The 23,354-nt window shown below is 60.9% G+C and overlaps 1 protein-coding gene across 2 annotated transcripts in view; it reads left to right on the top strand.

The window, feature by feature from the left end:
* Positions 1–19,985, top strand: part of MCPH1 (microcephalin 1) — a 106,643-nt gene extending 86,658 nt beyond the window's left edge. The window contains exons 13-15 of one of the 2 annotated variants that reach the window (XM_079779009.1): positions 18,578–18,815; positions 19,564–19,709; positions 19,867–19,985. In XM_079779009.1, the coding sequence (XP_079635135.1) occupies positions 18,578–18,815; positions 19,564–19,619 (294 nt within the window). In that variant the 3' untranslated portion in view covers positions 19,620–19,709; positions 19,867–19,985. Of the gene's footprint in view, positions 1–18,577; positions 18,816–19,563; positions 19,710–19,866 lie in introns of those variants that run through there. The other variant, XM_079779011.1, reaches the window with a different exon arrangement.
* Positions 19,986–23,354: the final 3,369 nt, after the last annotated feature.

Below are 23,354 nucleotides of genomic sequence, written 5' to 3'. Positions count from 1 at the left end.
GTTCAGTGAGATCAGAAGCCCGGCTTCAAGCCTCCGTTTCCCCACTTGTGGCCGTGGTCACGCTGAGCTGGCGCTGCCTGCCTCAGCCCCTGGGCCTGCGCCTCCGAGCGGCAGAGGCCTGGCTGAGCCCAGGGCAGCGGGCATGACGCCGGGCCTCGCTCTAGCCTCGAGCGTCCAGGTGCAGCCTCCCAGGGGCACGGCCGGCTGCATGCCCCGCTGTCCCGCTGTGACGGTGTTTTCCCGTTCTCCGCCTCCTCGTGCCACCGAATGGAGGTGGCCAGCAGGGCCTGCTGTGCCTTCTAGAGTTTAGGCGGCTCCTGGCATGACGCGCGATGCCCCGTGGAGCGCAGGCCCGTCTGGCTGCAGGTGAGCATCTCTGGCATTGGACCTGCCATGTGCTTGGAGAACAACCTGAGTGTCCACTCGGCGGCCTCGGCTCCCTGGGACCCGGCTGGGGGAGGGGAACCGTGTGTTCTGCCGGGACAGGGACCTGCCTGCCGGAGGGAGGACAGGCCTTTGCCAGGTGTGTTCTCAGGCCACTTCCTCTCTGGGAGCAGCCATTTCCCGGAGCTTCCAGGTGTTTCCATTCCCACAAGTAGGCCTAGCGGGTAGGTGAGCGGGTAGGCGAGCGGGCAGGGCGAGCGGGTAGGTGAGCAGGTAGGTGAGCAGGTAGGTGAGTGGGCAGGGCAAGCAGGTAGGCGAGTGGGTAGGTGAGTGAGCGGGTAGGTGAGCAGGCGGGTAGATGAGCGGGCAGGGTGGGTGGGTAGGTGAGTGGGTAGGTGAGCGGGCAGGGTGAGCGGCGTGGGGGCAGACTGGGCGCGTGGGCCTCGTCCCCGCAGCTGCGTCACTGCTGCTGGGCGGCTGGTCTGGAGGGGCGAGTCGGAGCTGATGACCTGATGAGGGAACCTGGTCGCAGTGACGGCTCCGTGGCCGCAGTTCTTCCTGAGGTTTGTTCAGTCACAGAGGAAGCAAACCCACTCGTCGCCCTGCTTGTCCGAGGCTCCCTGTGAAGTTACGTCCGAAAGACACAGAGGGCAGTTTTTTAAAAAGAAACTTAAGAGATTCCTGGACTCTTTGTTTGTTCTGCCAAAAACCAGCGTAGCACCCTCTGCAGAGCCTTCGCGTTTGAGGCCACGTTGTGTAGATAGATATGTGACCGTCAGGACTTGGGAAATATCCAAGTAACTGTTTTTTGTGGGGGTTTTTTGTTTGTTTGTTTTAAGATTTCATGATGAATTCCCTGAATTTTTAGGAATATTTTGGTTTATATAATTCGCCTGTTACAAAAAAGTTATCTCAAATGCTCTTTGATTTTTAAATATTTTCATTCTCTAATATTTTTGTGAAATGTTTTATCATCTCATCAAAAGAATGCCTGAAAGGCTAAGATACAAATCATAACTTTAAAAAGCCGGTGGGTGAATTCTAAAACAACAGGTGAGTGCGTTCGCCTGATAATCTTTTGCCCGTAATTCTGTGTCCTGTTTTCTCCCCATAGAAAACATGCCAAGCATTTTCTTTTCATGGATTGATGTCAGTGATGACTGCTTTACACGTGACCAATGTAAAGTCAATAAAGTCTTTCCTTTGACTAATAATATTAGAGACTTTGAAGTGAGTTTATGAGTTATAATTTTATATTAAATGTTCTTACATTTATTTCAACAAAAATGTAGAGAACTCAAATGCTGTTGCTTGTGAAAAAAAAATGTGTCTAGTCTCTTGTCATCATCATTCTACTAAAAACTAATTTCTCTCACGGTGAATTTCTTTTGAAAGGGCTTAATACCATCTAGATTAATCTTTAATATAACTATAAAATTTTTATCTTAATTGAGAAGCCTTTCAAAATAAGAGAGAGAGAAATGTCATGCATGCTGTTTACATTATGATAAATTATCACTCTTGGTTATAGGTTAACATAAATAAAATCACTTACGTCCAAGAAGTAAAAAAAAGAAAAGCACAAGATCCCCTTTGGGTATTCCCATCAGTCTGACTCGATATTAAAAAAAATCTTCCTATGGGAAATTAGGCTTGATTATGGAGTTACATGTATAAAAAGTGTTTTTGAGGAATTAGTTTTTGGAGAACGATGTTGGAATAGTTGTGCATACAAAGATGTGATGTTTGCACCAAGTGTATAAAAATACTCCGTCTTATTCCTTCACGAATCCACGCGTGGCTGTCCCGTGACCTACGTCTTTCCTGATGACCCAGGACGGGCACCTCTTGTCTTCCTAAGCCCCATCGTATGCGATTCCTTGGTACTCGCGCCATTAAGAATGAACCATTTCGCCCGGCCGTGTAGCTCAGTGGTTGAAAGTAGACCTGTGAACCTGGAGGTCACGGTTGGATTCCTAGACACGTCACATGCCTGGGTGACAGGCTCGATCCCCTGTAGGGGGCGTGCAGGAGGCAGCCGATCGATGATTCTCTCTCATCATGGTTGTTTCTCTCTCTCTCCCTCTTCCTTCCTCTCTGAAATCAATAAAAAAAATTTTTTTTAATTATTTTTTTTAAATAAGGAATTGTTCATCCCCAAATATTTTATTTCAAGGAAAGAGACTCAATGCAAAGAAAGATGAAAGGAAGTTTATTTTGCAAGCCTGTCAGGAGAGGACATCGGTAACTGAATTAAGTGCCTCGTCTTGGCATCTGTTTTCAAAAGCCCTGACGCTGGTAGGATAGTTACAGAAAAAAAAAAGTTTGCTTTTCCCAAAATCCTGATGCACTTTTCAGTGACCTTTTTAACTTATCGTCAGAAAGTGTTGCTTGACTTAAATAAAAACTAAAACAAAAATCTAGCGATGTTACCTATAGGACAAGCATGTCAAACTTGCGGGCCCTGGGATATTTCTGCAGCCCAGTCAATATAACGGAATGTAAGAAACATGTTAATAAAAACTTTGTAACTTAACTTTTACAATATCCTGTTATACATAATCTATAATTTAAAAAAAGCATAATATGCTAATTAGACCAGACGTCCTTCCGGACAACCTTCCAGACGAAGCCAGGACTGCAAGGGAAGCCCAGGTCCCGGGTGCCTGTCAGCAGCTGGAGGGAAGCCTGGATCCTGGGTGCCAGAGGGAAGCCAGTGCCGGCAGCCAGGGGAAGGAAGACCTACTCTTGCATGAATTTCGTGCATCGGGCCTCTAGTTATTAATAACGAACTATAGTGTTCGTTAATGACTGGTTACTATCATCGTGTTGCATTCATTTCCCTCACACGCCTTACACGCAGGCGCACCATTTCTCTCCACTAATTTTTTTTTTATTTTTTTATTTTTATTTTTTTATTTTTTTAAATTTATTTTTTATTGATTTTTTACAGAGAGGAAGAGAGAGGGATAGAGAGCTAGAAACATCGATGAGAGAGAAACATCGATCAGCTGCCTCCTGCACATCCCCTGCCGGGGATGTGCCCGCAACCAAGGTACATGCCCTTGACCGGAATTGAACCTGGGACCTTTCAGTCCGCAGGCTGACGCTCTATCCACTGAGCCAAACCGGTTTCGGCAATTTCTCTCCACTAATACTAGCAGCGAATATTTTAGCCGCCGATGGCTATGTCATTAGTCTTGTACTGACTTGTTGGGTGTGCACAACAGGAAATATTTTGCTTTCGGAGAACAAGGAAAATAGGTTTATTTGCATTATGCTTATTAATTTGTGCAGTTATTCAGGGTCTGGTAATGTTCAAGAAAAATTTATTATTAAGATGTTCATTTATTTTATGTTCACGATGACTCATTTATTTCAGCCCTTTGTATTCAGCATGTCTCTATCCACATAAACCTGCGTTTCTATGAAAATTGAAGCTTTTGTTTTTTTGCGGCCCACATAACTGAAACCTTGTTTATTTGGCCGTGTTAGCCTTTGAGTTTGACATGCTTGCTGTAGGAGAATGCAAATATTAAATCCACTGGTGATGCTCGCTGCTCCCTCTGCTGGTCTTATAACAAACTAGAGTCCCATCCGTGCACCGGTGGGGTCCCTCGGCCTGGCCTGCGGGGATCGGGCCAAAACCGGCTCTCCGATATCCCCCGAGGGGTCCCAGATTGCAAGAGGGCGGTTCTCGGGTGATGCAGCCCAGAATTGGGCTCCCTCCTTTCTGGTTCTGGGTACGTCACCCAACTACCGCCACTGCCAAGTGACCGCCGCCGGCAGCTCCTGCACTGAGCGTCTGCCCCCTGGTGGTCAGTGTGTGTCATAGCGACTGGCCAGTCGCGTAGGCTTTTTCGTATAGACTAGAGGCCTGGTGCACGAAGTTCGTGCGTGGGTACGGTCCCTAGGCCTGGCCTGCAATCAGGGCCATCTTCCCCAGCTGTCGGCAGCGGCCTTGTCCCCCGCCACCACCTACCCCCAGTTCCCCGTTTGCCATCAGGTGATCGGAACCTACCGGCCAGGGGGAGGAGCCAAGCGGTCAGCCGTTCTGCCCGCTCACCGGCCCTCCCTCACCAGGGGTGCCCTCTGTGTGTGGGGCAGTTGGTGGGGCGGGGCCTTGGCCTGGCGCCACCCGCATCCCCGCCACCCACCCCCGGTTCCCCTCACCACGGGCGATGGGAGCCTGCCGGCCGGGGAAGGGACCCAGAGGTGGTCAGCGCGCCTCAGTGACTGTCAGGCGGTGGTTCTGGTTGTTCTGCTGTCAGGGTCAATTTGCATATCACCCCTTTGTTTTATAGGATAGAGGCCGAGGGCACGAAATCCGTGCATTGGTAGGGTCCCTGGCGGCTGCCGGCCAGGTACTCCCTCCCTTCCCCCGGCCGCCTGCCACCTCGACCTCCAGCTGGGGCTTCCTGCTGCCGGCCAGGGCCTCTCTCCCTTCCCCTGGCCGGCCCCGCCCCCTGGTCGAACTCCCAGACAAACTCCCAGTCGAGGGGATAGCTTGCATACTATGCTTTTATTATATAGGATAGTGAGCAAAACTGACCGTTTTCATTAGTCAGTTACAGGAATGAGGTGCAATTAATAAGGACACGCATCAATAGCAACTAACATACCACCCAGGATGCCTTCATCACAGTTCCACGCGGAGAAACACCGCGCCACACGCAGAAGTCGAGTCCCACTCCGTGCGTGTGTGCGCACACACCAAGCAGCAGGGAGCTCCCAGCCGGTCGCAGCTAGGGGACCCGTGGTTCGCGTGAGCCTTGGATGAAAAGGCCCTTACACGGCCCACGCCTGCAGCACGCTCTGACAGCCCCATTTCCAGTCCGGGGTCAGGTCTCAGGCACGGGCGATCGGCCAGCACTTATATCTTGTGGGGGTGCGAAGGGGCCATAATTCAACCCCTAATACCTACCAGGCTGAAACGTATAAAATAAAATTTGGTAACACTTAAATGAGAAAAGTAGAGAAGAAAAAATCTTACAGCTATGAGAAGAAAACTCCCAGAACTAAAAAGTGCAATTACTGACATTTAAGGGCATGTTCAATGACCGATTAGATCTGAACACTGAAGAGGCATGGAACCACGGGAGGCGGAGCCAGCAGGAAAGGGGGGAGACCTGGTTTGGAGGGGATGGAGAAAACAGCCGAAGGCATTGAAAACACAGGCTGGAGATTTTCCCAAATTGATTACAGGCACTAAGCTACCAATTCAGAAAGCCCAGCGCATGGCTAATGGTGATCACCAGAGAGCGTGAAGGGGCAGAGAGACCGAGGGACCGGGAGGGTAGAGGGGGCAGGAGGGAGGAGGAGGGGTGAAGGGGCCGAGGGATGGGGCGGGTAGAGGGGGCAGGAGGGAGGAGGAGGGGTGAAGGGGGTGAAGGGGCTGAGGGATGGGGCGGGGTAGAGGGGGCAGGAGGGAGGAGGAGGGGTGAAGGGGGTGAAGGGGCCGAGGGATGGGGCGGGGTAGAGGGGGCAGGAGGGAGGAGGAGGGGTGAAGGGGGTGAAGGGGCCGAGGGATGGGGCGGGTAGAGGGGGCAGGAGGGAGGAGGAGGGGTGAAGGGGGTGAAGGGGCTGAGGGATGGGGCGGGTAGAGGGGGCAGGAGGGAGGAGGAGGGATGAAGGGGGTGAGGGATGGGGCGGGGTAGAGGGGGCAGGAGGGAGGAGGAGGGGTGAAGGGGGTGAGGGATGGGGCGGGTAGAGGGGGCAGGAGGGAGGAGGAGGGGTGAAGGGGGTGAAGGGGCTGAGGGATGGGGCGGGTAGAGGGGGCAGGAGGGAGGAGGAGGGGTGAAGGGGGTGAGGGATGGGGCGGGGTAGAGGGGGCAGGAGGGAGGAGGAGGGGTGAAGGGGGTGAAGGATGGGGCGGGGTAGAGGGGGCAGGAGGGAGGAGGAGGGGTGAAGGGGCCAAGGGATGGGGCGGGTAGAGGGGGCAGGAGGGAGGAGGAGGGGTGAAGGGCCCAGGGGCCGCAGGGTTCTTTGTGGTGAAGGAGGAGAGAACCGTCCTTGGAGATCAGGACGTTTTCCAGAACTCGGACTCAGGTGGCATTTTTGTCGCTTGTTAAGCGTTGTTTTTCCTTCTCGACCAGCAAGTGGCACCTGAATTTACGGGAATTTCTCAGCACACACAGACAGCGAGTGAGGAATATTTATTTGCCGTCTCACTTCCTCTCTTTCCTCACATTCTGTGACTGAGGATATTGACACGAAAACAGGATCTCGGTGGCCAGTGAGTTCATCCGCGTTTCCCACCAGGAATTCCAGACTGGGTGACATCAGCCCTCGCTCTGGAGTGATGGGACCCTGCACAGGGGGTTATTTCAGGGAGGGGGGTGGTGGGGGGACCACCAGGAGCTGGGCAGTGGGGACAGGGCGCCCTGGCCCTCGGACCCCCGCCCTCGGTGCTGCAGGGGTTGCCCCGGCGTTTGTGGCAACTCGGCACCTCGGGCGTGGTCTCGGGCTTAACGTGTGCATCCGTGTGCGGCCATTGCGTGCTCTGCGTCTCCTTCGTCTTCAGACGGAGACGTGAGCTGCGGCCAAATAGCGGGATGATGCGACCAGCTGCGCTCACTGAGATGGAGCTAATCCAGAGGGAAGTCTCGCCCTCAGTGTTACTAATGTGCCTCCAGGGCACGCACAGCCGCCCTGTGCCCGCAGGTTTGTGCTAGCGAATGGCACTGCCCCTCCGCGAAGGCCACGTCGAAGCGTTGTAACAGGGAAGCGAGGGCGTGGGGACCAGGAGCCGAGGGAGGGGGCAGGACGGTGGAGTTCACGGCGTTTTGGAGCAGGAGTGTCTCCTTCGCTCGGGAAGGGATCCCGCTTCCAGTCGTGTGGCAGTCACTCCCGGAACCGAGTGACACGCAGCGGGTGACGGGGAGGGAGGACCCGGATGCACCCATCGGCCGGGGACCACTGCCAGGGAGGGAGGAAGCCCTTTGCTCTTTTCTGTGGTGCTTTGAGCCGATGTGGCCACAGGCAGAGCAGGGACACGGCTCGGCGTCCTGGGGGCATGGGCGTCCTGGGGGCACGGGCGTCCTGGGGGCACGGGCGTCCTGGGGGCATGGGCGTCCTGGGGGCACGGGCGTCCTGGGGGCACGGGCGTCCTGGGGGCACGGGCGTCCTGGGGGCCGCGGGTGAAACCCCCGCATGGCCACCAGAGGATCTGCTGGGTTCTGGGCTCCCGCTGGCGAGGGGCCTGGGGGAACTGGCTCTGGAGCCGCGTGTTCTTGCGTGTCGGTGCCGGCTAAGGGGACGACATGGGGAGGATGACATCGCGGGAGCAGGACAAGCGTCCACAGGAGAGGGCGGCGTGTCTGAGAGCCGCGGAGCGTCGGGCGGGCATTACTGGTGGGAGAGGCCCCTTGTCGCCTGTTCTGTTCATTCGTTGCACAGCTAGTCAGCTCTTGAGGAAAGAAATGTAGATTTCAGAATTCTCGCCTTGGAAGCGCAGTTTCGTTTCCCAAGTTCCTTCTGGTGCGGTGCTGACTCTGCTCCTGCCGCTCCGCGGGGCGGGGGAGGGCGCCCGCCGGGCCGTGACCTCACCTCACGGCCAGTGGAGATGGGCTGCAGAGGGCCTCGCACTGGATGCGGTGGGAGTGGACCCGAGGAGACTTACCGGGGCTTTGAGAGGAAGGGCGGGGCCCGGACTCCTGACCCACAGCCCCAGGGACCCAGCGAGGGCCCCGTCTCCCGCTGGGATGTGCAGCAGGAAGGGCGAAGGCTCTGTCCTGCTCGGACCCGGGTCCGTGGCACTTCAGGCCGCGCAGCACCTGCCCCTCAGGCTCAGAACCAGCATGCGTGCCGAGTGAGGGGGCCCCTCCCCCTGCCTCCCCCGCCTCTGCCCTGCACGGCCCCACCTGGGTCCTCGCCCTCTGAGTGAATCCAGACACCGAGTGGGTTCCTGCCAGACTCAGTTTCTCCTTTGGACCTGAGTTGCTGGGTGTTCGGCGCACGCGTCACTTCAAGGGTGATCTAGGCGCTTGCTTGTCTCTCTCCTTTTCCCCAAACGGCGAGCTTTATCCTCGTCTTCGCACTCAGGTCCGGCTCCAGCTGCGGCTCAGGCTGGTTGGCTGAGGGGCCCTGGGTTTGGAACTGGAGGGTCTCCCACCTTTAGGAAGCCGTCTGGGGTCACGGTCCCGCTCAGGGACGGGTGCGCTGTGCGCGTGAGGTGGCCCGCTTCTCCGTGAAGGTGTGCCTGGCGTGCTGCCCCGCAGTCTGCCTTCAGGGGACAGAGCCCCCGCCTGCCCTGCTGTCGTGGCCGGCACGGGAGGAGGCGCCGAGAGTGGGGTGTGGCCGCCCCCCCCCCGCCCCCCGCCCAGGTCAGGGTGCTCCCTGCACGGATCCTGAGGGATCTGGACAGACAGAGGGACGTGCACTGGAGGTTGGCCGCTGCGGCCCCAGAGAAGGCGGGCCGCGTGGGCTCCTGCCGTGGGTGCTGGGCCTTCCGGAACCATCGTCAATTCCAGCCTCCCGGAGGGAGCGCCGCCTTCAGGCTCCGAGTTCCAAAGCCAGTGCTTTTCCAAGGACGGACGAGGAGCGAGGCCGTCGCTGGGACGTGCACCTGCTGACCCGGGGGACAGAGGACATCAGGCCGTGAATCTCAAAGGCGTGAAATTGACGGACAACATAAACAAACCCAGAGACACAGACGCACAACAGACGTCCAGCCTCAGAGGGAAGGCAGGGGAGGTGGGGGGGTAAGAGATCCACCAGTGGACACGGACAGCCGGGGTGCGGGCATGTGCGGGAGGCGGGGGGGCGGCGGAGATGGCCCGTGGGAAAGGAGACGTGTAATTCTTTAAACAATAAAGAATTTAAATTTTAAAAAGCATGAAACAGGTCCCCTGGCGCTGCGAGGAGCGAAGCCTGGAGAGGTGTGGACCCACGGAGCCCCTGCGCAGGGGGAGCCCCCCCCCCCCCGGCCCCCAGGCCCTGAAAGGAAGGCGCCTCCTCCCGGAGGTCGCTCCGCGTCACCCGCAGGAATGCTGCTCCTGCCGGAAGGACGTGCCTGAGAGGACGGACCTTGTGACAGGAATCACGGACGCCTTTGGAATGCGCGCCCAGTGACTCAGGCAGTACCTGGGCGCGGGTCCCGGACTGCGGGACGCCTTCCCCATCCCAGCGCAGCCGGCCAGCGGGAGCTGGGTGCGCTCTGCGCCTCTCTTATCGGCACGCGCACGGCGCTGTTTCCCTCCCCGTCAGGAGGACGTTTCCACATTTGCCAAAGAAAACGCTGGAGGGGGCGCCCGGATGATAGGAGCCGCTGATGTCACCGCGTGTTTGTGGAGGAAGCAACTTGTTTGGGTTTTATTGGCAGGAAGCGGCCGCGCATTCTCAGGTGCTGGCTGAGTCATCGGGCGCAACGGCCCGGCCCGCCGCCCCGCAGTGTCCCCTGGTCCGGCTTTCCCTGCGCTTGGGGCTTGTTTTTGTGTTTTTGTTTAAGGCAGTGGGCGGGCTGGGGGTTGGAGGTTCTGTAGAGAGGTGCACATTTTTAAATGCAGCCCCGAGAGGGAGGGAGGGAGGGAGGGAGGGAAGGCAGGAGGGAGGGAGGGCGTGCCTCGGAGAGCCACCCCGCCCCCAGGCAGGTGCCTCCAGCTTCTGCTGCCCCCAGGGCTGCCGGGCGGGGCGGGCGGGGACCGTGAGGAGGAAAGAGCTGTTCCTCCTGTCCGCGCTGAGGCTTCAGCCCAGCGTCTGGCAGCAGCGATGGGGGCTCGGCTTCGGCTCGGAGCACGCTGGTCCGGGTCCGTCCTGCCTGAAGGATGTGGCTGCGGTGCTGCCTGGGACGTGGCGAGAGCCACGTGTGAAACCCACTGCTGCCCTCACAGGTCCGCCATCTGGACTTCACGGGGAGCCCAGGAGGGGCCACAGACGGACGTGCGGGGAATGGGGTCCCCGCGGCTACACCAGGGCCATGCGGGCTCGGAGGGGCAGGTGGTTGCAGGCTCTGTTCCCTCAGGCATGGAGCACGGAGTACCTCATTGTTTTTCTTAACGAAGACCGTTTTTAAGGATAGTTACAGGTTTTGAGCAAAATTGAGAGGAAGGTACCGAGATTTCCTATATCCTCCCCCCACACACACACCCTCCCGCGTTCTCAGCCTCACTCACCAGCGGGACATTTGTCACAGCCCATGAACCTGCGCTGCTGACGGGTCGTCCCCCGGAGCCCACAGGGCAGCGGCCTCTGGGGTGTGGACAGGTGTGTGGTGGCATGTGCCCATGAAGGGGGGTCCCCCAGCACTGAGGGGTTCACGCCTGGAAAACCCCCGTGCGTCTGCTCTTCCCCCCCCCCCCCCGCCCCCGCCCAGAAACCGGACGGCACGGCGTTGGAATCACCCTATGAAGGGGCCGCACGCCTTCGGCTCCTCCTTGGCTCCCCATGACGACGCCCTTCCTCGTAGCGGAGGCCCACCTCGTGGTCCAGTGAGCGCAGCGTCGGTACCTCCCGACGGAAGGGCGCCTCGGCGGGTGAGGCTGCTGTCAGCATCCATGTGCGGCTCTCGTGTGGACGTCAGTGTTCAGCTCTTGGGTAAATACCAAGGAGCGTGGCTGCTGGGTCGTGTGGAGAGCGTGTTTGGTTGTGTAAGCAACAGCCCGCGCTGCCATGCACCGCCGCATCCCCAGTGCGAGCGAGGTTCCTGCCGCTCAGTCCGCCAGGCGGGGGTGGTGTCTCCTGCGGTTTGATCTTGCCCCCGTGAGCTCGGTCTGTGCATCGTCCTTGGTGAGGTGACCTTTGAGGCTGAGGAGCTGCCCCTGTGGGCACATGGTGACTGCCTGGCGCTGTGGACGTGACCTTGGGAGTGTGGCCAGGCCTCTGCTGCTCCGTGACCTCCCGGGGCTCAGTGGGCACAGCGCTCAGGTCCCCCCGTGAGCGGGTTCCCCCAGCTTCCCACCCGAAGGGAGGCCCGGGCTCGCGATGCCCCGTGACCGCGTGTTAGTCTGAGCAAGACTGTCGATGTGACAGACGAGAGCTTGGCGGCCCTCTGTGGAGAGTTTCCCTTCGCCGGGTTTTTAAGTCGCTGTTACTGACTGACGCCCACCGAAGGGTGGGTTATTGCTCTGAGAGGAAAGAACGGAGCCTCGGTGAGTAAGTGTGAGTAAGGGTGGGCTTTTCAACATCGTTTGGATACGTAAGTGATGCTAGAGCTTCAGAAGGTAACTGCTCCAGGGGCTGGGAGGTCCAGGAGGCCGGGCCCCTCATTGTATGGCTCAGGTGCCCTCCCGGGCAGGGTGCTAGGAGGCTCAGGTGCCCCTCCCGGGCAGGGTGCTAGGAGGCTCAGGTGCCCCTCCCGGGCAGGGTGCTAGGAGGCTCAGGTCCCCCTCCCGGGCAGGGTGCTAGGAGGCTCAGGTGCCCCCTCCCGGGCAGGGCGCTAGGAGGCTCAGGTGCCCCTCCCGGGCAGGGTGCTAGGAGGCTCAGGTGCCATTTCCGGGCAGGGTGCTAGGAGGCTCAGGTCCCCTCCCGGGCAGGGTGCTAGGAGGCTCAGGTGCCATTTCCGGGCAGGGTGCTAGGAGGCTCAGGTGCCCCTCCCGGGCAGGGTGCTAGGAGGCTCAGGTGCCCCTCCCGGGCAGGGTGCTAGGAGGCTCAGGTGCCATTTCCGGGCAGGGTGCTAGGAGGCTCAGGTCCCCTCCCGGGCAGGGTGCTAGGAGGCTCATGGCCCCCTCCCGGGCAGGGCGCTAGGAGGCTCAGGTCCCCCTCCCGGGCAGGGTGCTAGGAGGCTCAGGTGCCCCTCCCGGGCAGGGCGCTAGGAGGCCTGTGTGACCCAACCCCAACCAACAGCCCACACCAGGTGGAGAAGGATGGCAGTGCCTGGTCACAGTCTGGGGGGCAGATGTTGGGGTGACCACAGAGCAGGGGACGTGAGGCTGTAATTGCTGCCGCCCCACCAGTAGAGACGGTAAGAAGGGGGCCATGGACTGAGCCCCGGGAGGCAGAGCTTTGCCTCCTCTTCTGTGGGTGCTTCAGCAAGGCATGGGGGACACGGGGCGCAGGCGCGCAGACGGGACACCAGCATCATGGCCCTCACACGTCGCCCCCGCATGTTGCCGAGCTGCAGACGGGCTGGCCTCTCCGCCGCTGCCCCGTTCACCTCTGGACCCCAGGCTTCAGCGCGCTGCACTCTGCATCCACGTTTCTAGGCCTTCCGTTTGCCTCCAAGGTCAAGGTCAGACCCGCAGGAAGGCACTTGGGACCTTTCACAGACCCTCCAACACGGCGACCTCCGCGCCCGGCCCGCTGTTTATGCCGGTCTCCCCACCATGGCCATCCTGACCCCGCGCCTCCTGCCCGTCACAGTGCCACACACACCCGTTCCCTGACTCCCCGGGACAGGCTTTTCCGGGCAGCGTTCCCTCTCCTTCCAGGAGGAATTAACCCCCCTTTGTGGTTTCGGTGCTGTTCTCACGGCACCAGCATCAGCACCTGGAAAGCAGGGCCCGTGGGTGGCCGTTCACGGCTGTCTCCCGCTGGATCCCGAGCTTGGAAGGCGGGTGCGGCCCCTGCACCTGCGCTGGAGACCCCGCAACATCTGGAGGTGGAGTCGCGTCTGCCTGGAAGGGGGCCGGGCCCTGAGCAGAGATTCCAGGACAGGAGGTTCCTCGTGGGGAGGACGGCCCGATGAGCCGCGTGTGAGAGGCCTTCCGACCAAACGGGGCCGCAGCCGGACGTGCTCCTGGGCCCGGTTTGTGAGGATCCGGGCGGTGAAGGGAGGCAGATGGAGTTGGTCTAAGGCTGTGGGGGTGCCGGAGCCGCCTGTGGGTGGGAAACCACGGGCTGGGAGGACCTGGCCTGAACACGGGACAGTCCTGCGGGAAGGGTGGGGGAGGGGCGCCAGCCTTGGGGTCCTGCTCAGCAGGGCCAGTGGGGGCTTCCTCGCCTGTCCCTCCCTCCGCGGATCCGCGGCGCGTCCTGGTCAGCCTTGGAGGGCGTTTGCTCCGCGGCTTCCTCACTGTGCGCAGACGGGTCTTCGTACACAGATCTCGGCTCCTTCCCTCCTGGTCACCCCCGGGCCCCACTGCGGTTAGACTTAAACTCCGCCACCCTCTGAGGCCGCTGTCGGTGCTGTGGGTTTTATTCCATCTCGATGGTACTGAGAGTTACACTAGACTCAGTAGGGCCCCGTGTGTGTGGTCTTAAAGTGGGAAAGAAATTGTAAGTAAATAAAGGTGTGCATGCAGTGTACACTGAGTGGCCAGATGATGATGATCTGAACGCATAATAATCTGGCCACTCAGTGTGTGTGTGTGTGTGTGTGTGTGTGTGTGTGTGTGTGTGTGTATTAGAGGCTTGGTGCATGAATTCGTGCATGGGTGGGGTCCGGCCAGCCTGGCCAGGGGGAGGGGACATGGGCGGTTGGCCAGCCTGCCTGCTGGTTGAACTCCTGGTCGAGGGGACAATTTGCATATTAGCCTTTTATTATATAGGATATACACTGAGTGGCCAGATGATTATGCGTTCAGAGTCATCATCATCTGGCCACTCAGTATGTGTGTGTGTGTGTGTGTGTGTGTGGTGTCTGTGGTGAGTGTGTTATGAGCTGCAGTTTGACTTCATGGAAATGAAAAGTTATGTTCTTTAAAGACATCATTGAGAGAATGAAAGGGAAGCCCCAGAATTAAGAAACTATTTCTAGTCCATATGTTTGAAAAGAAAGTTGTAGTCAGAATAGATAAAGAATTCTTACAACCCAATCCAAGTTCTTTAAAAATGGGCCTGAACAAAGACCAGGGCTTCACAGGGAGGTGCTGTGAATACGAAAGGGCACAGGAGAAGATGCCCAGAGAGTCGCCGTGGAGATGAGCGTTGAAGCCACAGAGAGCCACGTCTACACACCCACTGAGGCCACGCTAGTGCCGAGGCAATGGCCCACAGAGCCGCTAGGACGCATGCTTTGCTTCCCGGATAAAACGGCAGGTACTGCAGAGGCTGTTTGGCAGTTTCCGTTGAAGTGTAACGAGTGCGTACTTACCAAATGGCCAGCCACTCCACTCCTGGTATTTCCCCGGGAAACAGAAGCATGTCCTACTCCGAGGAGAGAGAGCACCCCGGTGTTCATCGCCAGGTGAGTCAGAAAGTAATGGGACATGTGTAGCCGTGAAGAGGACACGCAGCCACATGGCTGAGGCTCAAACATGTGGCAGCCTTGCTGTCCCCCGCCCGCCCGGAGCTCCGGGACAGGCTGCCCCTCGTGCCCAGAGCCGGTGCAGAGGCGCGGGAGCGGGGTCTCGGCAGATGGACATGCTAGGAAACCATACATCATTGCTTATGCATGTATGTGGCTTCTCACCGTGCAGTCCCTCCCCCGGGACGTGTGCATTTGAAGAGAGAACCCTGGGAAGGCCTGGCAAGGAGGGGCACCTGGCTGTGGTTTCCCACTGAGCGTGGGCTGTGGGGTTCTCAGGAAAGACCCCGGCTGATCCAGCCAGGAACAAACTCTGCACCAGCGTCGGTCTGGCCCCACAGCCCGCGTTCCGTGCGGCGTTCCGGGAGGCAGGTCTCTGCGGGCTCCACAGCGTGGTTTGCACGTCCGTCTGTGGCTGGCGGCTGGGCTGGGCCTCCGCCCTGAGGTCTCAGTCCTCAAGGCCCGCGGCTGCAGCACCAGGAACAGCGCCAGCCCGCGGCCCAGGGCGTGGCCCTCGCGCCTCTGCTCCTTCCGCCCTGTGGGAGCCTCTAAGAGCAGTGGGCGCTGACCATGCTGGCCCGGGTCTGCGGGCTCTGCACCCTCCAGATGAGAAGCCGGTCCCCTCCCCGGCCTCCGGGAGGACCTGCTGGTGGTGTGGACAGCGCTGCTCACATTGCCAGGTCACATGAGGTGGAGACCCGCCGTCTGCTCCTTCCTCCCACACTCCCGGAGGAGGCGCGGCCGGCCTCGCTGTGGTGGGTGTTTTCCCGCCCCTTTCAAGCTTCTTAGGGCAGCGGCCATAGTTTGTGCATTTGTGGTCGTGGGTCGGGTCCACGCAAGGCAAACAGCACCCACTCCTCAAGTCCCGGCAGATGTCTCCTCGGCTCCCGGCCTCCGAACCACAGAGCCTTTCAGGGCAGATGCTGGTGAGCAGAGCCCCTTCGGTTGTGACGGGGCGGCATGGCTCATAGCGTCCCCTGGCGGTTAATGGCTGCGCCCAGGCCTCGCCCCCTTAGCTGACCCAGAACGTCTGGGACCTGTGTGCTGCCCGGGTACTGAGCCTCTGCTGGACCCTTCCTCGGCCCTCGCACCCCTGGAGCCCCCGGGAGCCCCGCTGTCCGGCCCGCAGCCCGGACTTAAGGCGCTGCCAGGGGCCCCAGCGTTCACTGACACCACGGCTTCGGGGTTTTCACGGGTTTCCACGTCTTGCCACCTACCGGGCAGCTTTTAAAGGGTCAAAGATAAAGTTCTGTGGAACCCAGAAGCGATTTCCTTGTGTGTATTTTGCCGGGATTTTCGAAAACCGAGAGGAAAAGTGACCTGGAGGCCAGTGTGGCCGGCTCGCTGATGTGCTGAAGCGCACGGGGAGGCCCGCTCAGCCGGACGCAGCGGCGGGGACGCAGCGCGGAGCCTCTCCTCACAGTGATGAAGGCGGCGAGGCATGAAGCCCAGGCTCACAGCTCCTACCGCCTGTTTGTGGGTCCCCAAGGCGACTGTTCCCATCACTCACGTGGCCTTTCAAACTCACACGGCGCTTTAAAAATCCAGGCCTCACACGGTGGTCTCAGCAGCCGGCGAGAGGCTGGGCACGCAGCCTCCTGGGCTCACACGAGTCCACGGTGGGGAGCAGGCGCAGGCTGGTGCTGGCTGGGGGCTTGACTCCACTTTTCTCCTAAAACGAGAACTTCCGAAAACCGTCCTCGGAGACCCCTGCATGCAAGGCAGGCCTCCCCCTCCTCCTCTGGACACCAGCACAGACGGTCCATCGAGCGGACGCTCCCGTGGCAGGAGACGCGCCGTGCTGGGCCCCAGCCCCTCTCCTTCCCTCGTTTCCATTTTTGGAGAAACATTTTGAAACGTGGTGTTCCCGTCGGGGCCGATTGTACGTCCTGTTGCTCAGTAAAGCCAGAAAAGGAACTTAAAGCAATTTAAAAAGCGCCCCTGACCCTGGGCGCGGCCTCCAGGCCTGACTGCAGGGTTTGCCGGAGGCTTTGCCGGCGAAACCCCGAGGCTTCCTGGCGTCCTCGGCACCACTTTCCCTGGCCGTTGCTTCGACACCCTCCCATCTCCCCCCTCAGACTGAGAAGTGTTGTGTTTGCACCTCAGTCTCAGTCGGTGCAGGTGCAGGTGTGTGGGCCGGCGTGGCCACTGGGTCTCCCGCCCCCTCGTCTCCCGTCGCGTCGGCAGGAGCCGCGAGGGGACAGGCCTCACTGACTGTCCCAGAGCTCGGCCGCATCTTGGCGGCTTCCCTTCACCGGCTCCCCCGGGAGTGCTGTGTCGCAGTCTTCCAGGAAATGGGGCTTTCTGAGCTCCCAGCTGTGCCTCCACCAGCTCTGCTCCTCCAGACCCGGCCCTGGGGGCAGGGGCGGGGGCAGGGGGTGAGGGAGAGGAGAGGAGAGGCACTTCCTGGGCACTGCTTCCACCGAGGGGGTGGGGGGGGGGGTTCCCCGGCCGGAGGTTCTGGGAGCAGCGTGTGCCTGTGTTAAGAGCGGAGCGGCCAGTGGGAACCAGGCCTTCCCTTGGGCTGCGTGACCTGGTGGGGCCTGGCCCTCTGTCTGCACTGAGCTGGACACAGCGGCCCCGAGTCACTGCGGCTGCTGCCTGAAGGGACCCGGTTTGGGGATGGAGAGGGTGAGTTAGGATTCGGACACGTGGCATGTGGGGTGCCTGCAAGTCCTTCGAAAGGAACCAGCGGGTGGTTGGTTCTGAGGGCCCAGAGCCTGTGCTGAAGCCGGAAATGAACCGCGTTGGTAGGACGGAGCTTGCGGCGGGAAGAGGAGAATTCTCGGATAGTGTGGCCTGGAGAAGGTGAGCCCAGGCCCCGGGAGGGGCAAGAGAAAACCCCGAGGGGTCCTGGGGCCACGGGGCAGGTGTTTCAGAGTGGGCGGGGCTTGGGCTGCGGAGTGGGAGGGGCATGGGCTGTGGAGTGGGAGGGGCTTGGGCTGTGGAGTGGGAGGGGCATGGGCTGTGGAGTGGGCGGGGCTTGGGCTGCTGAGTGGGAGGGGCTTGGGCTGCGGAGTGGGAGGGGCATGGGCTGTGGAGTGGGAGGGGCGTGGGCTGAGGAGTCATGGGGGTGAAGGGTCTTCGCCAGATGCCCTGTGAACACCTGGCAACATGGCCAGGGCCGCGGCCTGTCCCCCGCCCTGGGCAGCACGGTGTTGACCGTCTGAAGCTCAGTCACAGAGTAGGTGGCAGAGGGAGGATTTGCCTGGAGGGAGCACCTCGTTTTGTCATCGTGTCTCCCTCCCTCCCACCCCGTCCCGTGCACAGGCCGGTCCAATCCCGCGGAGGCCTGGTTCCTCCGCCTCGGCTGCGTCTGGGACTCGGCTCCTTGCGGTGCTCGAGTCGTGGTTCCGAACGTGAGCCGCCGTGGGAGTGCAGTTTGCAGACGGCCCGCGGCTGTGCTTCTCACCGCCCTCCCTGTGCGCTGCCTTCCTTGAGGCGTTTGCTCGGCAGTAAGACGGGCAGGCTGGCCGCAGTGGAAAGGGCCTGAGACCAGAATGCAGTGTTCTGACAGGGGCTGCTTGGGCCCGGCCATCGGAGTCCCTGCGAGGGCGCAGGTCAGCGCGTGGAGACCCCGCTGCAGGGAGCCGGACAGAAGCTCCGTTACAGTTAGGGTCTTCACCCCGCATCCCGGGTCCGAAGGCTTCCCGCTGCCCCCAACAGCCCTGTGCCCGCATCCCTCCCAGCCACGCGCCCGGGGGCGTGAGGGGTTCGGCTTGGTTCTCCCGTGTGGACCGCGGCGCCGCATGGGGAGCCCTCCCGGGCCTGTGACAGGCTGCCCTGCTCGTGCGGGTGGGGCGGTGCCGGGACGCGTGGACACCGTGTTCTCTCTGCTGCGCAGCTGGGAGTCCTCGGCAGCTCGGCCAGAGCGCGGACAGCTCAGGGCCTGACCCTCGCTCGCCTGTACGGCTTTGCCTGCAGTTTGCTTCGGAGAACGTCCGTGTCTGTGCCGCCACCTGCTCCGGGTCCTCAGATTCAGGATTCACCGGCCGTGCCACGCGCCACCCCCAAGAGGGCGTGAGTTCCCGACACGACCGCTCAGGCCCGACCCTGTGTCTCTGCCCACAGCTCTGCCGCCAGGAGCGCCACCTGTCCGCGGGGCAGTACCAGGGGACGCTGTTCGCCGACCAGCCCACGATGTTCATCTCACCGGCCAGCGACCCCCCCAGAGCCAAGCTGTGGGAGCTGGTCCTCCTGTGTGGGGGCCGGGTCACGGGGGTCCCTCGCCAGGCCAGCCTCTTCATCGGGCCCTGCCAGGGGAGAAGGAAGGAGGCCGTCACGTACCTGTCGGAGAAGTGGATCCTTGGTAGGAACCTGCTCGGGGGTCCTGAGGGACAATGGGAGGTCGGGGGGCACCTCTGACTGCAGGCTCAGGGACAGCCGGGGTTCTGGGGGGGGACACACGGGAGGTCGGGGGTGCCTCTGACTGCAGGCTCAGGGACAGCCGGGGTTCTGGGGGGGACACACGGGAGATTGGGGGTGCCTCTGACTACAGGTTCAGGGACAGCTGGGGTTCTGGGGGGTGCAGGGAGGTTGTGGGGAGCCTCTGACTGCAGGTTCAGGGACAGCTGGGGTTCTGGGGGGTGCAGGGAGGTTGGGGGGCACCTCTGACTGCAGGTTCAGGGACAGCTGGGGTTCTGGGGAGTGCAGGGAGGTCGGGGGTGCCTCTGACTGCAGGCTCGGGGACAGCCGGGGTCCTGGGGGGGGACATACGCGTGGCGTTCCTGGGCCGGGTGAGCTTGACATGCTGACCCGCGGCTCCCGCTCGCTCACCTGCGCGGACGTCACCCACGTGGTCCCTGTTTGGTGGTCTGAGGAGCGAAGCCAGTACTCCGACGGCACCCGTGGTGGCCCAGCGTGAGGTGCGTGTGCCTGAGGCCACGTCTCTCCTTGGTTTCGTTTCCTGCTGATTTATGTGCTGCGGCCGTGGGGACGCGGGGAGAGTGCGGCGCTAGGCCACCGCAGACCTCACGGTGCGGCTCACGCTTGGACAGAAAGGGGACGCTTCCTGTGCGCCTGCCACTGACCCACCGACCTGCCCTGTCTCTCCCCAGACTCGGTCACCCAGCACGCGGTCTGCGCCTGCGAGGACTACCTGCTGCGGCCGTGAGGGCCCTCCCGCGCCTGAGGCGGCTCCATCCGACGCTCCGGAGACGGGGCCGGAGCCCCCAGAGGGCCGTCCACGCCGCAGCGAGGCTGGGTGCGGCTCCCACCCACGGGCCTCCCGTGGCCCCGCGTCTCGGAAGCCTGCCCTGCCCGGGGGTGTCTGTGTCTGGGAGTGGCCGTGACCAGATCCCACAGGCCTCGGTCTCTCCTGGTGAATAAAGAGTGGGGACCGTTTCATGGTCTCGTTGCAGAGAACGGTCGCGCCCCTCAGTTCCTCCAGACGCTGGTCTTTCTAGCCGCCGTCCGCCAGAGATGGCCACGCCGCCCCTCGGTCCGGGTGCTGGTTGTGCAGCGAGACTCACGGCGGTTAGGCGGTTAGGTTAGTGGCGGGGGGCCCTGAACGCGGGGCGGGAGCAGGGCGGGTCCGCCACGCTGCCCTCGGGCTCGCCGTCCCCGGAGGGAACTGGCCCACGCTGCCCGGGCACCTGCTGAGGGGGCGGGAGGGCGGCTGCTCGCGTAGCTGTGACTCCCCCGAGTTCAAGTCCCCCGACGTCGCAATGGTCAACTCCGGAGGTGCACCTTCGGGAGTCCAGGTCACGACGCATGGAAGTAATGAGGGCTTTCTCTCGGATTTAAATCCGTGTCCGACACAGGCAGTCCCCTCACGGCGCCCCCGAGTTCACGGCGCCCCCGGCCCGGCCCTGGAAGCGCCTTTAACCTCCCATCCTCCTGGCAGTGCCGCAGGTGAGCCGCACCTCGGCTGCGGGCTCAGGAGGGGTCTGTACGGTCCCACAGGGCGGCTTTCACCATGCTCCTCGGATCCCACCCAGAGAAGACGACGTGAAAGGCACACAGATTAGAAATGAAGTAAAACTGTTCTCAGATCACATGACGCTATCTGTAAAATATATAAGGAATCAAAAAATAAAAACCTTTAACAAGGTTACAAGACATAAAAACCAATATGCCAAACTAAGTTAATTGTATTTCTATATATATTATCCATAACCAATTTGAAAATGGAAGAATGCAATTGGTTTATAATGGCATCTAAACATTAACTAGGAATAAATGTAACAAAAGTACGGGAACCTGTAAAACGTTGCTAAGAGAGACTGAAGATCTGACAAACGGAGAAATGTGCCGCGTTCATGTTTTAGAAGACGACATCGGTAAGAGGCAGCTCTCAAGGTGGCCGATGGATTCAGTGTAACCACCGCGGGCAGGTCGTCGGGCAGAAACCAGTAAAAACGGGCCTTCGAGCAGCGGCCGAGCCTTTCTGACCTCGCGGACCCAGTGTCTGCCGGCCACCGGCTGGGACCTCGAGGACCCAGTGTCTGCTGGCCACCTTTTGGACCTCACGGACCCAGTGTCTGCCGGCCATCGGCTGGACCGCTGCTTAGAGGCCATGTCCCAGGTGGACGCGGACGTCCCTCCAAAGGCAGCAGCGCGTACATTCCTCTCGGCAGCCTGGCTCCTCCCGGGCAGGTCATGAGAGCCGCGGCCGGTCTTGGTAAACGTGTGCGGATGGAAATCAGCAGGTCTCTCTCCAGCCGGCACCTGGGAGCAGGGGTGCCCACAGCCCCTCCCGGTCCTCCTCTCGGAGCGTGCCCTTAGGGGAGAGGCGCGCGGAGGCTGGCTGCAGCGTGGTTCGCAGGGAAGCACGGGGCAGTGCAGGCCCAGCGTGGGAATTGCCTGCCGGCCTGGCCCATCGGCCGGGCAGTGCCTCGCAGCTGCCAAGATCGTCACGGAGACGGAGACGGAGCCCGAGGATGGGGCACGTTCACTCTGAAGGCGGGAGGCTGCAGTCGGAGCGGCCCAGGCCCCTGTGTGGAGGCTGCAGGCAGAGCCATGGAAGCTGAGGGGCTGGGCTGGGACGCACTGTGTTGCAGTGGTCAGCAGCGCTGCTGTTCTGAAGAGAAAGACTCGTCACTTCCTGTTGGGAACAGTCGCCGTCCGAGCCTCGCGCCGGCAGGTGTTGGCTGCAGTTTGGCGGCTCCTTCCTGGTGCTGGGCCTTCCTCCGGCCGAGGTCCTTCCACCCCAGGCCTGGCTTCTCTGTGTCCACAGGGGCAGGGACACCGTCTTGGACCGGCCCTGCTCAGAGCTCTTTGCAAATGGAGGAGGCCCAGCTTCCCGGGCTGCCTTCCCTCCCTGCTTCCCCCACCACCCCTCCCCCCGTCCCCCCGCACCTCTTCTTGAGCTCCACTCGGCTCCGTATTTGTCTGTGTTCAGCCCCGTTCCTTTGCCCTCTCCCGCCTGCTTAGCCTCCTCCTTTCTGGAGGCCAGAGCGGGTTCCTCGGCTTCCCGCCCCCCCTGTGGGCAGGTGCGGGCTCAATCCCCTGTGGGGAGCGTGCAGGAGGCAGCCCGTCAGTGATTCTCTGCCATCATTGATGTTTCTCTCTCTCCCTCTCCATCCTTTCTGAAATCAATAAAAAATACATTTTTAAGTAATAAACAAAACCATGAAGACGGGGTAATTTTTTACCTACAGCTATTGTGTGTTTAATCATTGCTTAACTGCTCGGTCACGCGGGTGCACGCATGTAGAGGCCCTGTGGCTGTGGCTCAAGCCCAGGCCCCGCTCCCAGGCTGCTGTCTCCTCCGTGGAGGACGATGGTCTGTTTTCTGTGCCAGGAGGACAGATCTCAGTTTGTCCCGGGAGCATGGGAGCGGCTCCCGAGACGAGGATGGAAGCGACTGAACGAAGGCGCAAAGGCGAGCAGGCTGGTCGGCGGCCTGGTGTGTGGTCGCTGTGTGTGTCCTGCTTGGTCGTTAGCGGTCAGTGTTTCCCGAAGCCTCGGCCGCCATCCCGTGCCCCCTCCCCGGCTCGGCTCCGGGATGCTGGCCGTCATCTGTTCTGCTTTCACTTTTAACGCCTGGACTCAGCCTCTCTGTGGGACGGCAGTTCACGTCTTTAACACTCAGAGGAGATTTACCAGAAACAAGCTAACGTGGCCCTCCTGTGCCCAGCCTGGGCGGAGGGAGGAATCCCGTCCTGGGCTCCCCAGCTGTCTTCCTCTGTCCCTGTGTAGCCGTGAACGCAGCGCACAGAGGGGCGGGGGGGGGGGGGGGCGGCGGGCAGGGCGGGGGGGGGGGGGGTGACACGCAGGGCCTGGCACACGCAGCCGGCTGTCAGCCCACGCGTCTCTGCCAGCGGCTGAAACTCGCCGTTCACTGGGGACCACGAGGCATCCTGAGTGTGCAGAGCAGCTGGGCAGCCGGAGGGCGGGCTCAGGGCCTGGTTCTGGTTCTGGGGCCTCAGGGGAAGGGACTGGAAGGGAAGTGGAGGCTCAGGCAGCCGTCCTAGAGCGCTGGGAGGCCACTCCCCTCCGTCTGCCTCCGAGGGGCCTGCAGCGGTCAACGGGGACCGGGGTTCCTGAGAGTTCCCAGCACGCCCTCCTGCGGTTACTGGCTCCAGGGCCCCTTGTAATGCCCTTGGGGCCCAGCTTAGACCCACAGGAAGCACAGCTGTGCCCCAGGCTCACGCTCGCTCCCTGCGCTGAGGGCAGGAGGTTGGTAGAATCACCCGGAGCCCTGAACTTAGGGACGCGGAGGAGGGGTTCTCAGTGCGGGGCCCAACCCCCACTCCCCTCGGAATCCAGGCCCGCGCCCCCTCCGCCCCCTGAAATCCACGCCCGCGCCCCCTCTACCCCCCGAAATCTACGCCCACGTCCCCCCCTCCCCCTGAAATCTACGCCCGCGCCCCCCCATCCCCCTGAAATCCACGCCCGCGTCCCC

Source organism: Cnephaeus nilssonii (assembly GCF_951640355.1).
Source record: "Cnephaeus nilssonii genome assembly, chromosome: 8".
NCBI lineage: Eukaryota > Metazoa > Chordata > Mammalia > Chiroptera > Vespertilionidae > Cnephaeus > Cnephaeus nilssonii.
The sequence above is the reverse complement of the archived record's forward strand: the minus strand, read 5'-3'. Positions and strand labels throughout refer to the sequence as shown.